Here is a 17,427-nt window from a genome sequence, read left to right on the forward strand (position 1 = left end):
ATATCAATTAAGGAACAGTAGCTATAGTTATGTACTAGGTTGGGATTTCTTAGAGGTATGATAGTTTCTGACTAACAAAATGAATGTCACTTAGGCTTAGGGTTTCTTTCACTTCACAATGGTTACATTGCAAGTAATGAGCAAAACAATAGAGAAACCAGTCAACGTAGCATTCAGCTAGAATATTATTACTTGCATTAATTACCCTGTAGCTCTGTGATTAAATTTACATTCCTAAAAAAACCCGTTAAGACAATTTAACTAGCTTAATTCATTTTCTCTGCTTTCACACACAGATCAACTTGACATCATTTCAATGGCTGAAACAACAATGATGCCTGAGGAAATTGAGCTTGAAATGGCAAAGATCCAGAGACTTCGGGAAGTCTTAGTCAGAAGAGAATCAGAACTCAGGTTTATGTAAGTATCAATACTGCTGGGAAAACACTATGCAAAATTAATCAAAATAGGAAAGAATGCTATTTAGAAGACTTTTATCTGCTTGACATTTTAAAAGAAAGAAAGATAAAGAGCATCCCAGTTAGGTGAATGCTTGCAAAATGCCATTGGGAAATGATTTTTGCAGTTGCAAAGGAAATCACCTTTTTTATTCAGCATGATTTGCAGAAGACATAAAAGGGATCTATTACTTACAAAAGGAAACTTTAGCGAAGTACATGTCTACGGAGCATATTTTTATACATGACTTCAGTCCTTTGTGGAAAGGGTATTTGTCTGAAGAAAATATCAACAGGTAGGGGATTTGGAGCTTCTGCAGTGTAACCTAATTCAGGGTTTATTCCTACTTCATTCGTGGTCTTAGACAGTTCATATCACAAGAGAGCACACTGTGTTCTGGACTAATAGCAGCCAAGATTTGACGTTTGTTAAACGGAAGCCATTAAGTTATGAACATGAAATACGTTTTGGTGTATCAAATTAAATAGCGATACTCCCAAGAGAGATTTTCCAAACTGCCAAAAGGGTCAGGCATAGGAGCCTCACTTAAGGTTAATGAATATTAGTGTAGTTCTGATGATGAAGTCAATAGGGTTTATATTCCTAAATCACTGAATTTAGAAGACCAGGACTTATTAATAAGGAATATTATTATTTTGAAGTCCCACCTGTCTGTGAGTACCTGAAGTCAGAAACTAATGCCTTTGCTGACACGCCAAGAATCTCAGTAGATCTAAAACCTGCTGAACTCAGACTCTTGTCATTAATGAAGCTACAGTAACCTGAAAAAACTCACTTGCTCTCTGCTCCCTGTAAAGTACAAAGATAGAACTGGTGCTTTAACCCTTACACCTGGAGGTTAATTGCAGTGCCCTGACTTGCACTGCCAGAAGTTGAAAGCCTCACCCTCAAACAGCACAGACATCTGTCTTTGAGTATTATCTTAGAACACTTCAGCTCAGAATCACTGCTTAGGCATCTTTGGAAATAAGGACCAGTAATAGCGACACTGACCTTTAATAATGCCGTAGTGGTACAAATAAAGTGAACAGGAAAGGTTTTGTCACACCTGCTCTTGGCAGTCAAATAACTACTTGGTTATTGGCTTGTACATAAATTTAATCTGGAAGAAGCCTCGTCATTGAACCCTGCACTTCTCTTGACATTTTCTATATCAAACAAAGCACTGAAATAAACTGTCCCAGTAAATGAGAGCCATGGTGGACTTGTTGTTTTTCATGCTCTTCACTTGTTCTGTTTGTTCTTGTATCCAGTCTGTTCTTTTCATTTTCCTCATGCTCACACTCATCACACTCTTTACTCTGTATTGCCTAGCAGATGTTTGAGTAAGGAAGTTAGCATAGAGGAACTTGCTTATTGAAAACGGAATATAACTGACATCCATACTGTGCAATAGTTCTCTTCCTGCATTAGATATCATCCAAACACACTGCCTAGAGCTACCCAAGAGCGCTCCCCAGCTGTTCACTGGCTGAGTGAGGAAAGCTCTTCTGACCATCAGTCTCCACTAGGTTTGGCCCTAGATATTAGCAAAGCAGGCAGGTGACAGTGGCAGCAACTGCCAGAGATGGCCTCACTTTTTTGGCTTTTCTAAGTCATGGAAGGCCAAGCTTGTTGCTGCTGCCTCTGTCTTCAGCAAGAGGGACTGAGGTCTCTGCTGCTGCCACAGACCCTCTCATTGCTTCAGCAGCAGTGGGCGAAGATTACTTTTCTAGGGATATTCACACAGTTTTCTAGCCTGACTGCCCCCTTCTCTGTGGCAGAATATACTGACACTGCTCATTAATCCTTGAGGCAGTTAAATTCAGTTTGTTAACATCACTGAATGAAATGGTGAGATAGCATCTGTCTCTGCACTGGGACTCTACTCGCAAGCCAAGTCTGCACTGATCATGATTTTTCAAGCCCCACGTAGGCTTCCCATCTTTCTAAGCCCATTTACAACAGACAGGTTCTCCATACTAGCTCATCAATGGTGAAAGAAAATGCAGCCTGTCTCACTCAGAAAGGCCTCCAGAATTAGAACATGCTTCCCTTAATAGCTTTTAGGAGTCAAAAAAATTGTCTATTTGACTTTATCTCATTTTAAAAAATGTTTTTACATTTTATTCCTGACAAGTGAAAAGCGTGTTGCTAGTGATGCCCAAGTAATATAGCAGTACCTGTTCTTTACTGCCTTTCATTCTGGATAGTTTACACTGACAGAGGGGCTCAGTTGCATTTGTCTTCAATGACAAATGTCTTTTAATGGCTTCTTGCTGAGATTAATAGCACAACTCACAGTTACTTCAGTGGTCCAAGTTTTGCATCTGTTTAACTGAGCAAATTACATAAACTCTAATTCATAGACATATGGTGGAAGACTTTACATGTGGCCATATTAAATTTTTTTCAGTTGTTTCCTGAAGTAATGCATTGCCAGTGTCCCAAGACCAGAAGTCTATATGTAGGTCATGAATTTTAGTAATTGCTTTCTTCTGACAGGACTAGATTCTGCTATACAACCAACTAACTGAGCTGTCTCAGACAGGTTTAAGGCAGACTCGACTTTGAGCATGTGGCTGCTAACTAGCAGTACTGTACCTACACTCAGACCACTGAGTTCAAGACCAGCTTTAATGAGAACCACATGTCTTTAGTTCTTGTACCTGCTTTAGCTTTTTGTTCAATTACAGCAAAAGGATAGAACATACACATAGTAATGGAGAACATGTGTGGTATGTTTGTATTCTTTTTTTTTCCTCCTCATGCTGCTAGCAACAGAGTAGAAGTTCTCGAGTTAATTTTTTTTTTCGTTCTTATAAAAGCATGAACATGATGAAATAATTCTATATCACTTATACATCCAGCCACAGCTTACATCTCTAGTTACACTTTTAAAAGTAATGGCTTTTTCTTTTCACTGTCTCTCTGTATGACTGATTATTTTATTCACATGTAGCCAGATCTTAAAGCTAGGACAAAGTACACTGTAGCTGTGCTTTAAAAAAAATCCAAAACAAACCCCAGAAACCTAGAGGGCTTGTGCTCCGAGCATATAACCAGCCCTAATGGTAATGGTGGCCATGGCTCCCTCCAGTTACAGGTATGCAGCCTGTGAGCTTTACTTACACACACCAACAACTACCACAACTCTTCACAGCACAGATGCTGTATTTTAACAATATTCACACTCAAGAATAAGAAAACAAAATACTGCAAGCTAGACCTGTTGCCAACGGAAATCAGTCTGGTTTTCATTTAGGGTGGTGTTGGTGCAGTTGTTCCCAAGATCAGGGATGAATTGTGGAGTTGGTTTGGTAGCGAGAGGGCTCTAGATAGGGCTTCCAGCTCAGTCCAGGGTTCTAGATCACTTATTGGTTCTAGACCGTGTTCTAGGTCACTTGGTTCTAGAGCAAGTTCTAGATTGGGTTCTGGGTCACTTGTTGGTTCTAGATTGGGGTTGAGTGTGGTTCCTGATTGTTATGTAATTAGTTTGGGATTCAGTTTGCTTACTGGTTCCTGATTGTTACGTACTCAATTTCATGTTCGGGAAGATGGTCTTGAACATCAACTCACTTGTTGGGTCAAGACACTTGTTTTGTTTTGGATTGCGATCTAGCCTACTACTTGGTTATAGAGCATGTCCTAGAGCGGTTCATGGTTCTAGATCATGTGCTAGATCACACATTCTTGGTCACTTGTTGGTTCTAGTGCAAGTTTTAGATCAGGTTCTAGCTCACTTGTTGGTTCTAGATCGGGTTCCAAGACAGCGGTTTGTTCCAGAGGAGAGGGTGGGTTTTTCTTTACTTTTTTTCTTCTTTTGAGAGGAAGGCTCATAGAATGGTGATCCTGTCATCCTCCCATAGCAGAGTAGAGGGGCAGAATCACCTCCCTCGACCTGCTGGCCATGCTGCTTTGAATGCAGCCCAGGATACGGTTGGCTTTCTGGACCGCCAGCGCACATTGCCGGCTCATGTTGAGCTTCTCATCCACCAGCACTCCCAAGTCCTTTTCCTCAGGGCTTCTCTCAGTCCATACTCTGCCCAGCCTGTACTTGTGCTTGGGATTGCCCCGACCCACGTGCAGGACCTTGCACTTGGCCTTGTTGAACTTCATGAGGTTCTCACAGGCCCACCTCTCCAGCCTGTCAAGGTTCCTCTGGATGGCATCCCTTCCCTCCAGTGTGTCCACAACACCACACAACTTGGTGTCATCTGCAAACTTGCTGAGGGTGCACTCGATCCCACTGTCTGTGTCACCAACAAAGATGTTAAATAGCACTGGCCCCAGTACTGACCCCTGAAGAACACCACTCCTCACTGGCCTCCACTTGGACATTGAATTGTTTACCACAACTCTTTGAGTGCGACCATCCAGCCAATTCCTTATCCTCAGAGGGAAGAGATCGTTAGCGGGGCCTTCCCAGCAGCGTCCCTCGGGTGTGAGGCATGGTTGCTGGTTGCCAAGCAAATCTGAGGGGGAGCACCTGGCTTGTGGCGGCTGCTGTCAGCGGGCATACCTCAGAAGCCCCTTCCCCCCCCCCCTTTGTAGGTGCCGCTTGCAAATATGAAAAGCAAGTCAATATCTCTGTCAGTTGTCACTTCCAAACGTGATAAACCTCATTTAGGAGAATGAAATATGTCAACTAAGTAAAAAACCTGAAATAGAGAACCTTAATTACAGCTTTTCTATGTCTGTCAAGCGAAATCTCTCTCTCTTGTAGGTGAAAAAAGGGAACTGGAGGAAAATGAGCGGAAAATAGCTGAAAATAAGAGTTCTAGAGGATTTGCTGCCTAGTGCATATTCTAATGGTTCTAACCATTCTTCTTGTGCAGATCATATATTTGAAAAAGTAAATCCTGAGATGGAAAAGCTGGGATATGAGTGCAAGTGCCTTGAAGGAGGGAAAATCGATCATAATAGCAAAGACAAGAAAATTAGGGTATTTGGGCTCTCTACAGTAAGTGCATCTCTTGTGTTCCTTCAGATACTTTCGTCTCTGATGTTCTGGGGGTTTTGTTTTATAGTGTGGTGGCTTTCAGCAATTTGAATCACAGTGTAAACATTAGCTGGAAAACTTGTCTGGCTCACTTGTGAGATAGATTAGAAAAACACTATTTTTAAGGGCAGGAGATGAAAGCAAAAATAGTTAGATAATTTAATGTGGAATAATATCAGCATTAAGTTATAATGAAGACTAAAACCGGAAGTTACCTTCTCTTGACTCAGAATTTTTTTTGTCTTACTGCCAGAGCAGAAATAGCCCATTTGTAGCTGCAGGGTCCTGATCCAGCTATATTGTGATCTTTATTTGCCAATAAAAATGTTGGTTGGTAGTTGACCAGCTAAGTTGTGAATGTTGTTCTGTGTATGTGTTGAGGGAGAAAAGTAGAACCAGTTCAAGTGTGGTGAATTTCTAGTAGGTGATGATGTATGTGGTTTCACATAAATGTATTTTGTGGGAATAAAAGTAACTTCTAAGTGTACAGAAACCAGAGCATTTTTGTTACCTGTTACTATTCTGTTAAAGTTCAATTTCTTTACCACTCAGTAAGTGGTAATTATTTCTTGAATTTAGGGAACGTGCTGTAGTCTGTTTCTGGTGTTGCTCTGTGATGAAACGTAGCTGTTTCTGTAGTAATACTGTGAGTAAAGATTCTAGGCTTCTAATGTAGACAAGAAGAAAACAGTTCTATTAAATTGAATTAAGTTTTTATAAAAAGTGGTGGTCACTTCAAATCTGCTTACCTTAGTCAGATGAGCAGTGAAGGTTGGGCCTTGAATGAGTTGAGTTTTTTTTAAATGTTAGTGCAGCTTTTGTTCCAAGATGACTCTTGCCACCTGGAATCATTCAAAAAAAAGAAACTCTTCAGGATTTTTATGGAGTGGGAAGGCAGTGTATAATGCTTATTCTACTAAGTTCTTGTGATTGCAGGTCCTCGTTGTAATTGCATTTTTAGATGAGGCTTGACACCTGTATTATTGGTTCAGCTGCCAATTCAGCGTTAGAGGCAATGGTCAACTCTTGCTCTTGTAATGCAAGGTCTATGGAAAATACCTTCTTGGCTTTTGGTGCCTTGACGCTTACAGATGAGGACTGTGTAAAAGCAATAGTAATAGTATTAGACTTAAAAAGTGGTACGGAGTAGTGTACAAAACCATACAAAACTACATGAGGTTCTTCTTCCTCGTACATACCCAAGCAGGCTCTGTGTCTCATCTGTTAGCCTGTGTGTATCAAACATACTATTACTTCAACAGACTTAGATTTTCAGTTTTCAAAATTTAAGTGACGAAAACTGCAATTATATTTGATCAAATTTCACATACATTCCTGTGATTTAAGTATTGAGTTAAAACATCAAAGCCTGTTTTTTTAGTTTAGGAATTTCCCCACACCTCTTTGCAGCAGTCACACTGTGAATAAGCAAGTTGCTCTGTGCTATACTGGATATTAAAATTACTCGCAATCTTTGCTCTCGGCCATCGACAGAAAAGTTACCTTCCTCAGGAAGAAATTTTCCACCTTTAGAAAGAGATTTGGACACCCAGTCAGCAACAGTAACGCACATGATACTGAAGTCAGTCACTAGATAAGCGGCTTCACCTGCCTGCAGGTTTATGATTCTGTTTAATGAAGGGAAAAGGCAGCAAAAATTACTTTAATAAGTAAGTGGCACACTTTATTTTTAAAGACTAGAGGGAATCCTTCATAGAGGCTCTTCGACTTCAGAGCCGTGCAAGGCAGTGCTAACTGCCCTCACAGGTGGAATGAGCTCTGTGGCTGTGTGAGACAAAATGGCTGCCGTTCTGTGGCAGCTCAACCACACCACACAAAATGGCTGCCCTTCTGTGGCAGCTCAGCTACGCCACACAAAATGGCTGCTGTTCTGTGGCAGTTCAACTGCACCACACAAAATGGCTGCCCTTCTGTGAGGCCAGGGTTGCGACCTTTCCCCTGACACCCACCTTCCTCTTGCAACAGCCTTGTGGAATTTTTTTCCTTCCTCACAAACTCTGGGTGCTCCCCTTATTGTCTGCTGGCCTCTGTGGCATAGAGGGCTGTGGGCTGCCAGCTAGGGCCCTCAAAAAACTGTGTCATTCTAGCAACCACTTCCAGTGCCCCTGGATCTGGTGTGAGGCAACAGACCACTGGTGAGCCCATCCCAGGAGGCCTTTGTAAAAACCAGGGGATATTTGGATGCCAGGCTGTTAATGCATCCGCCTGTCCTTCAATGTAAACGCTCGCTGCCGAGAACACCGCGGGTACAGCACCCAAGAAGGCCGTGTACCCTGGTGCCGACCTGAACTCAGCGCACTTCATGTGGCACAGTTCTGAAAATTAAACTGGCTGGCAGGTGTCTGCTGACAGCTTCCAGAAATTGCGTCGTTCTGGACAAGTCAGGTACGTACTAATATCAATCAAAATTATTTTAAAATTCAGAGATACCTTTAAGAAGGTGTTGCAGTCTGTCCGCACCTCTGCACCAGGCCTGCAAATCGTGTACTCTCCACAGCACCAGAGAGCAATACGTGCTGGTTTTTAGTGACAGACCAATAATTTACTCTTGAAGGGGAATGCCTGTATTTGCTCTTAGACAAATATAGGTATTTCTGTAGTCTGCCTATCAGTGACTTAAAGAAAAACTTCCCCAAAATACAGAAAAAGTGAATATTCAGTGAGAACAGTGGAAACAGCATTTAGCCTGTTTAAAAATGAAACGCCACAAATTTTTGAGTGAAGGCCACAAATATCCATATAGTTTCAACACGTGATTTTTCTCTCTTTTGTACTGCTTTGTAGTCCTTTGTATGCTCTTTTGTCTCTGCCTTGCAGATAGAAGTGGAAATTCCTTACTGGTGTACTCAACATAATGTGAGACCTCATTTCAGTAACTAAAACCTTGAAGACAACCTAAACCGCTTGAAGACAAAGATATATTTAAACAGTGTAACTTCGTGGAACTCTAAAGTGAAGCAAAAACGTACAATACAGGGAATTCCAGTTGACATTTCTGGTTTTCAAATTTGCGAGGCTTCTTTATTGTGAAACATAGCTTTTTAATTTTGCTGAGTGAAACTGAATAAAATTAGATGTGTGACAGCATGTTCTTACGCTGTCCCCTGTTGGGTTTTTTTTGTTTTTTTTTTTTTTTTCTGAAAAGCAAGGGAAGCAGCTGAACTCTTTTATCTGTTTAACAGATTACATGCTGTATACCACAGTGAAATAGCTCATCTTGTAGAGGATGCTTTAAAAGAGGCCAGCTTTCTGATAATTCTTGGTTTTCTTTTTGTCAATACAAAGAAATAAAGCAAAATCAGCTGAAGCAATTGATTAACAGGTCATCATGTTTCTCAGACCTTGGTGCAAGTTGCAAGTCAGATATTAGCCTTCGTAAGCCTATCTTTTACTTTGCTCCATGCTGTTATTTCCTCCTTTGAAAAGAAAAGGAGGGCAGCTGAAGACATATCCAGGAACTCCGTACTATTTCCAGATGAATACCTGCTTGCTATGAAGAATTACCTAAGGTTTACATAGAACCAATTTTCAGATTATAAAATCGAGCCTTCCTCAATTAGGTAATGCCACAATTTATGTTGTGCAACCACATTTTAGTTCAGGCAGCCATAGTCACTGTGGAGCAGATGCACTGTGATTTGCTCTGTAATTACGTTATCGAATCCTATTTTTGTCTCAAGACCCTGCCTCACTTAGTGCCCAGGATGAACCTCCTCAGGATATGTCAAGGTTATGTAGCAGTTGTGGCTCTTCGTAGCATCTCTCCTTCTATGCTACTGATTGTGACATTTCATAAAATTATGCCAGACGCTGCTGTGACCCTCCCCAGCTAGCCCAGGAAATGGAAATATAGCTTAAAGCCATCATATGCTGTCTCCACCTCCCCTGGGTTTATTTTCAGAAAAGCTGAGGAATCAGCATGTATTGATATGAAGGAGACAATAGGTACGGAAAAGCATCAGTTTATAGCTAGCCAGCATTCCCCCTCATTCACTACTCAGGCTTCTCAGCTCGTTTCTTAAAATGTTCTCTATAAAAAGAGTTTTGGGTCGAACTGTAAATTTTCAATCTGTCTTTGCTGTTAAGGAAAGCAAACATACCACTTCAGAACATGCACACTCTGTCTCCCTTTGAAATTTTCCTGTCCCACTTCCTTTTTTAATTTTCTGGTGAGATAATGACCCAGAAGCCAAGGGAGCTGCTCAGGCAGCATCCTCTTCGTTGCACATTTAATGTGTTACTGCTGTGGATACTTGTGTGTGGCTTCAGAAGCAGTTTAGCATTCATATCACTGGGAGGCATGGAAATCTACCGTGTCGAAAGACACAATTGTAAAAATGGATAATGCCTGTGTTAGCTCAGTTTAGCTGGCAGAGGAGGCAAGCAGCAAAACCTCACACCTCTCTATATGATATAGGAACAGATCAAAACTGAACCTCAACATAATTTTTAGTGCAGAATTCATGCATTTTAATATGTATTAGCATATTCTGACACAGTAAATATTAATAGTATAGGTGAGATCGTATCACCCACAGTTTCTGCCTATGCCTGTGAATAGAAAAGGCATGGAGTTCTTATAAAATAGCATTCACTGTCATCATGAAACATGCTCCTTGGGAAATCTGCCAGTGCCTGATACTGCTGGCTTTCCAGATGGAAAGCAAAACTTGAAGCCAGGTATATTGGATGACCTTGAACTAAAACTGTGGAAGTTGCTTCCACCTGTGATAGCTGTCTTGGGAGTGGTTATTTCTGCCATGTAGGTGATACTGAATGGCAATTTTTTAACGTATAGGGAATATAAGATATTAAATAGTAAGCCCTATTAGGTTGCTTTAGGCAATTATTGAAAACAGCTTTATTTACCTCATTAAACTTGTTTTATCTGTAAAACTATTAAAAATATAACACACAGAGTATTTGCTTAATGTCTGTGTTGACCTAGCAGAATTAAAATTGGTTATTGTCTTTGTACCTTTGTACACTTTCACTGCAAACTATTAGATGACTCCCTCTTCTCCAGAGTGCTCATAATATCTACATCATCCAAATTCTCCATAGATCCATTCAGGTTTTTAGACCATTTTACACTATCATGTTTGCTTACTTGTAATCCCAGGAACAATTACCTTTTATGTAGATAAATTTGCTGCAACTTGACTTTGCCCTGGTAATCAGCTTGTACAGCAGTCCCACAGCTTCATTAGCTGTCCAGAGTACATAATTAATCCCTGGTTTTGGGTTTTTTTCTTGCTTTCAATCAGGCTTAATTTTCTTCACTTGGCTTTTTATCCTTTATCCTTTTCCCACTTTGCAAAAAACCCATAAATCTCTCTTTTGCTGCTGTGACATTTTTGTACCCATTGCTAGTAGTAGTAGAGGTGGGATAGTCAGTAATGGTCATTCTATAGGGTATGGGACATAGTGGTAAAATCTCAAATTTAGGGCATATTCATCACAGAGAAAAATCTGTAGTCCATATTCCTTCTAAGGACAATAACAGATCAACAGAGGTCAAATAGGATTCTCACCTGTACGTCTTTTGCAGTATGCACAGCATGTTGGTGTTTTAAAGTACAAAAAGGTTTGTCTGCTGATGGCCTGGCTTTATGCAACCGCTGCAAAGTGAAGCAACATCAAGCTACACAAGAACTGCAGAAGTCAGACGTTAATTCCTTTGATGATGATAATCTTCAATAAACCAACCTAGAAATCCTGTGTTTTAATTTAGAATGAAAGCAGTAAGTCTAGTAGACTCACACAAGTGGCAACATGAAACTCATTACTGGCTAAACTCGAAAAGTAATAACTCTGCTACAAAGCCAGTTTATATGGAGTGTTTCCATTCTAAAGTGAGAAAAGGCAACAATGTTTGCTGTCTGTGTATGAATGACGTTTATTTCAAATTTGAATTACTTTTTAAACCAAATACTTCATCTTTGTTTCTAGTGGCTTACTAATGTAGCATCAACTGTGACTTCTCAGTGGCCTAATGTCACCTGTGGCAACAGTGACACCCCCTGAGCATCACCCCGGGTAAGGCTAAGAGGGAGGGAGAGTGTGAAGAGATAAACACACTGTCAAAGGTGTGAATGGTGGTGGTAACTCGATGGTTATATATTGCTAAGCAGATGTTCTGACTTTTGCTTTCTTGGCTAGTTTTGATTCTTTCTCTGCTACTTTTTGACTTTGTACTGTATATTATCTATTTTCTCTCCTCTAAAGTTAAGCATAGAATTCTCTTAGGACAGTTTACTTCTATGTACAGCATCTAGTACTTTTCTCTGAGTTTGGCATCTAGCTGTTACTATAGTGCAAAGAAATAACACCAACAAAACCAGATTTTTTTTTCATTAATAGAGTTGTTGTTGACAGTGTTTTCTGATAAGATCTGCCTTTTCATGGGAAGAAGTAATGAATCTTTTCTCCTTCACAGTTCTATAATCCTAACAATACAGTATAGCTTACTGTGAATTCCTTCCTTTTTTTTTCCTGATTGTCTCTTGCTCTAGGAACATGAGATGCACTTTGGGATGCTGTAGAGAAGGAGGCAGTTGTCTTGATGATATATATTTTTCAAGAAATATACGTGTCAGATTGTCAGCTTCATAAGGAAAGGCACCATTAGGGAAAATACCAAGCCCAGCTTTACGAGGGATACCACGACTGTCCCATTGATACAGCCTGGTGTGGCACATGCTATTCTGTAAGATGGGATTAATTTATGGCTATGACTGTATGTCCCCATTCACCTTTCCCATCCCAGGTACATCGCAATGGTGTCTCATCTGCAAATACTCAGAGTCCTTGAGGAAATAACCAGGTCAATGTAAGATGGGAAATGGTGCAACTTGGTTTCTGTAATTAAATTTGTCAGATACTCAAAGCTTTCAAAGCTTGAGGCTTCTGGGATTAGAGACAGCGTTTCTAGGGGACTGCCATCGATCTATGAGCCTCAAGGATATCAGCGTGCCCACTGTAGAACTGGGAACTCCTGGAAGGTCCAGCTCTGGTGAGGGTCTCCCAGCTCTTCAGATGGGAGCCTGGAAGCCTCAGGAACATTAGTTCAGGGCTGAATTGCAAAGTTCTGGACAGTGCACTTTAAGATGAAAGTATAAATACAAATCAGCTCTCAAAGAGGAAAGAAAAATGCCTTCATTCAGCTTGATCTCTCTGCAGAGCCATCTCCTTTGCCCTGTTTGACCACAAACAACCAAACCCAGAGGAAAATATGACATTATACTTTCAACTGTGTGGCAGTAAAAATGCTGTGTTAAAATGCTCAGAAAGAAAAAGCATTTTTTAATGGTGTATAATGATAAACATATCATTAGCAAAGCCTTTAATGAATTGTAGACTTAGCACCTGTTAGTCAAGATGTTTGTGTCTTAAAAAAGAAAAAAATGTAAAAGGAAGAATTTTCATTATCATCTCTGTTGGACAGCTAGGAAAATAATTATTTAATAGAAAATTTTCTTCAAATAGCATTTTCTATATTGCATATATGTTGTGGTTGTCATAAATTGCTGTTAATAGAAGAGAGAGCAGCTCTGAGTATCTTTAATCTTTTGACTTAGTAATTTTTAGGTCAGTAATTTAGCACTGTATTTCTAAATGTAACCTTTAATCCAAAACTAGTTTTGATTTCCCAGTTCTTAGCTACCTGTAGTCTAATTTGCCTGAGTGAATGGTAGAATGAATTGTTTCCTGTGAGACCATATATCCAAGCTGACGTATTCATAACACATCCTGCATGGATGGTACTCACAGTTAACTGGGGCTCATCCTTTTGCACAGATGGTCTTCCTGTAAGCAAGGATGCTCTGTGATAACGTGTAACTCTTGACCTGTGGTATTTCAGTAGTCTCTCACTTGCCTTCTGCTATAAATACGACAGTATAGATCAGTGATGATTCAACAGTGAATTGAAAAGTCCTGAAATGGACTGACTGTCAGTGTTTAATTTTATACCAGATACCTTTATATTCTTTTCAGCTTTGATATCAAATAGTTGCTCTTCTAGTTTTAAAAATAAGAAAAAGTCAAATATGGAGCAAATTAAGAAGGAAATTTATCATTGATTCTGGTAGAGACAATACATAGCCAAACCTAGAATTTCCTACTTCTGCTGCCTAATAACAAAAAATAAACCTACCAGACCAGTTGAAATGAACCATGCACATAAGTTGGCCCTATGCTTTTACATGCAGTCTTCTGTATGCTACTGCAGTGGGGTTAGATACTTCTGAATTTAAATCCAACTTGTCTGTTGTATGTTTTTAGACAAATTAAGTCCATTTTTGCTATGTAGAGAAATACTTCCCTCCACAGTGGGGCATTTTGAGGAAAGCTCCTCTTGTTACTATGGAAGTTGACGGTAAAACTTCATAACTAGCAGGAGATGGCCGAGCTCAAGAGAATTTAACAATGTCAGTGAGAATGAAATATAGACAGCTTCTTTAGACACTGTTCTGAATTTCTGTGAAATATGCCTTAAATATGACCTCCAGGGACTGAGATTTTAAAGTCCTGCCATCTTCAATTGTCTGAAACGACAGCTGAATTACAATATTACTTTGCAAGTTGCGGTCCAGTGCTTCTATCCACTGTTCCTCCATCAGAGAACACTTCTAACAAGAAAAGAGAGACATACTTGTTTTAATAGTTAAAGTTAATCATACAGATTTTGATTTGTAACTTGACCTGCCAAGCAGGCTGGTCAGCAATCTGTTATCTTAATTGCCAGCTCTGTGTCTTCCAGCCTGAGCAGCAGCAGGTGCTGAGCTAAATAACAAGGTGATAAACACACACCATAATGACTCAGACAATGTGTGCTATATTCATTAAATGTTACCTGTGATTTCACAAATTTATAATTAAAAGCTTTAAGAAACTAAGATGAGTTGACAGGGACAAAATGAAATTAAATGTAGAAGAAGGGCATACATAAATTTCTTGTTTTCTTCTGTTCCCAGAATACTTTCACCATTCCAGATTCTCCACAGCTTTTACAAGGCCTTAGACACCTGCAGTCCCCAAAGGCAGTCTCTACTGATGTCCCTCCTCCCCACCTCAGTCCTTATTTTAATGAATGTGCAGCTTGACAACACATTACCATCTCTGTCTGTAGCAATTCTCTTTTATTTCTACACAGCTCTTTATTTCAGTCACCCAGATTTGTCCATCACTACTGGCTGCTCTTGGCTGGTGTTCAGCATGTTCACTGGTGACACCACCAAGGAGATGATCTTCTTATTCCTGTATTGAGACCTTCTCCAGATTCATGTAACCCTGTCAACTCGTGATTTATCATGACATCTTGCTTCTTAGGCCATCTCCTAGATTGGCACTATCAAAGTCTTGAGGAACTCTAACAATTAAAAGCATTTTACTTCTGGGACAGGGATATATTAAAACAGAACTAAAAATAGCATAAGTGCCTGCAAACCCTCTTGGAAGAGATGGAAAAAAAAACAACAAAACCACTCTACATTAATTTTTTAATTTCAAGCACTTTAATGCAATAAGAGAAAACAAAAGAATCTCAGACCTCTTACAGACATGCTAGAGGGAGCACAGATCTATTTGTAGCTTTGAAAGTCCTTCAGCAAAGGCAGCAGCTCTCTAGACACACTGAACTGCTCTGCTCGTCCTGAAATCAATGAAAAAGTTACCTGATGCTTATGTAGCTGTTACTACTCTCAAATTTTCTTACTCAAATGTTCTTACTCTCAAATTTTAAGCATTCAACAGACTTGTTGGCCATCTCTTTTTCTTTAGCAGACCATTAAGGTGAGTGTTTAGTGATTTTCCTACTGCTTTTTACTATCATTTTTGCTTTTTTTTTCCATCCATGGCTCTAGATGTTACCTTGGTCTTACACTAGGGAATTTGGATTTCTTCCTCAGCTGAAAAGATGACAGAAAAATTTAGCTGTTATGGAATAATTTCTATTGAAACAAAACAAAGCAGTTCTTCTGTGTCTAGTACAGAACATTTTTTTTTTAAGTCCTGCCTGACATTATCTCCCACAGCCTCTGAGACCTGCCAGGGCACAGCTGAATGGGAGGTCTCCTCTCTGTTTTCTTCTCCTGCTCCCCCTCAGTCCAGATGGTGCACGGCAGAGGTGACTCATGCTGTCACCTTGCTTGTGGATCTTATGGGAATGACGGTGCTCAGAGCATTCTTCTCCTGGTAACTGGACCACAGAAAAGCATGAGTCACGGTGCCGGATTACTGCAGACTCTTCCAACCCACTTATTTTCCTGTCATTTTGTGACATGTTTAGAAAATCTTTTGCTCATGCTTTTTATTCATTATGAGCTATTTTATCTTTTTTTGGCAAACAGTCTGCTTTTAGGTTTTGATGATATAGCTTGAAATACCAAGAGAGAAAGAATAACACATGCTTATGTGATATCTCTAAGCATACCGAGGGTTTCTTGCAGTAAGCCATCAAGAAACAGAAAAGAAGAATTGCAGACAGTGTGTCAGGAATACATTAAAGCACACTGAGAATTCATCCCCACTTCAATACTATTGCAATTACTCCAGGAATGGATTTGGGCTCTTAATAAGAGAAATGTTTTATCTTACTCATAACTTATGTGTTGAAGATAGCTGGGCAGACATTTAAAGCTCAGCTTTGGGGGAAAACCTGACATATTGTAACTGCTGTTTGCTTTACTAATGTTTTTTCTACAACATCAAAAATTATTTCACAGGGACTAGAAAGAGCATACTATCTATTCCAGAGAACAAGGAGTTCAGTAAAGGTTGTTTGTGTATTGCAAATTTTATACAAATGTCTCAAGCAGCTTTGCAGAGAACTTAAACAGGCCTGGAGGGTGTCATTTCAGTACCCTATGCCATGCTGTATCTACAGGGAAAAATCCATTGCATTCTGCACAGACCAACAACCTGACTGTGCTGCTGTCCTTCAAGAAAAGCACCAGGTGCACAGGGAGCATAACTGCTCTTATATAAACTGGACAACAGTCTATGTAACTTCTCCTCTTGCCTGTCTTGCACTCTGATAGATTTGGCTTATAACATGGGAAAGTGCTGCAGAATCAGGCTCAGCATGTTTCTCCAGCTTCTCTGTAGAAGGTTAGGGGACCCAAAGGAGCTTTGTTTTCTCTACTCTGCAGATTCCTGCTGTCTTTAAGATTCCTAAAAGCTCTTTTCATTTCCTGAAGAGGTCCGATGGCAATACAAATATGCTTTCAGTCAAACTCTGCTGACTATCCAGCTTTCAAATGAGAAATCCACTGGGATTTGATTTTTTTTCAGAAGCAGCACTAACTTCTCCTGGGCCTCCTGTAACTGCTCACATCCAAGAACTAGAGCATAAGGGGGAAAAAGAGAGGAGGGTTCATAGTACCAGTACAGATAGAATAGCCTTCCAAGAGCTCTTTCCTAGGAGTTTCTCCTCTTCCCTTTTCTTTGAGGGCAATAAGGTGACTCTTGCCCAGGACAGCAATTGTAGCCCTGCATTCAGTATTATCTGCTAGCAGATGTGTGATGTGCTTTATAGATATGAGCAACTATACCTCCTGCTTTCATTAAGTCAGATGGATGAAGCCTTCACATGGTTTTTATAAGTAAGTCCCATAGCCATCTTTTAGACATTTAGCCTTGTCTTTTTATTTTTTTTTTTTTTTCCTAATTGACACCATGAAGTGGATGAAATACAAAGTCTGTTTGACACAGATGGGAGGAAAGATGTTATATATGCTTACGGGGATTGATACAAATGGTCGGTTTTAGCCTACAGGGCTGGGACTCCAGAGAGGTCATCTGGTCTATGACTTTTGGAATTCAGATTGTCATAGAGTTGTTACAACCCTTAAGTGCTTGGCCACGTATTTAATTCTGTCCTGTGAGTTACAAGGCAAGAACGAAGTTTAGGTCTCAGGAAAAAGAGATGCTAAGAATATATA

At 40.0% G+C, this 17,427-nt stretch overlaps 2 protein-coding genes across 2 annotated transcripts in view; one reads left to right on the forward strand and one right to left on the reverse strand.

Moving 5' to 3' along the window:
• Window positions 1-17,427, reverse strand: part of MARF1 (meiosis regulator and mRNA stability factor 1) — a 136,034-nt gene that overhangs the window by 77,411 nt on the left and 41,196 nt on the right. The window lies entirely within an intron of this gene.
• Window positions 1-17,427, forward strand: part of BMERB1 (bMERB domain containing 1) — a 52,350-nt gene that overhangs the window by 25,777 nt on the left and 9,146 nt on the right. The window contains exon 2 of the mRNA XM_086622080.1: window positions 297-420. Coding sequence (XP_086478206.1) covers window positions 297-420 — 124 coding nt within the window. The remainder of the gene's footprint in view (window positions 1-296; window positions 421-17,427) is intronic.

Source organism: Tauraco erythrolophus, chromosome 17, assembly GCF_009769465.1.
Source record: "Tauraco erythrolophus isolate bTauEry1 chromosome 17, bTauEry1.pri, whole genome shotgun sequence".
Lineage (NCBI taxonomy): Eukaryota > Metazoa > Chordata > Aves > Musophagiformes > Musophagidae > Tauraco > Tauraco erythrolophus.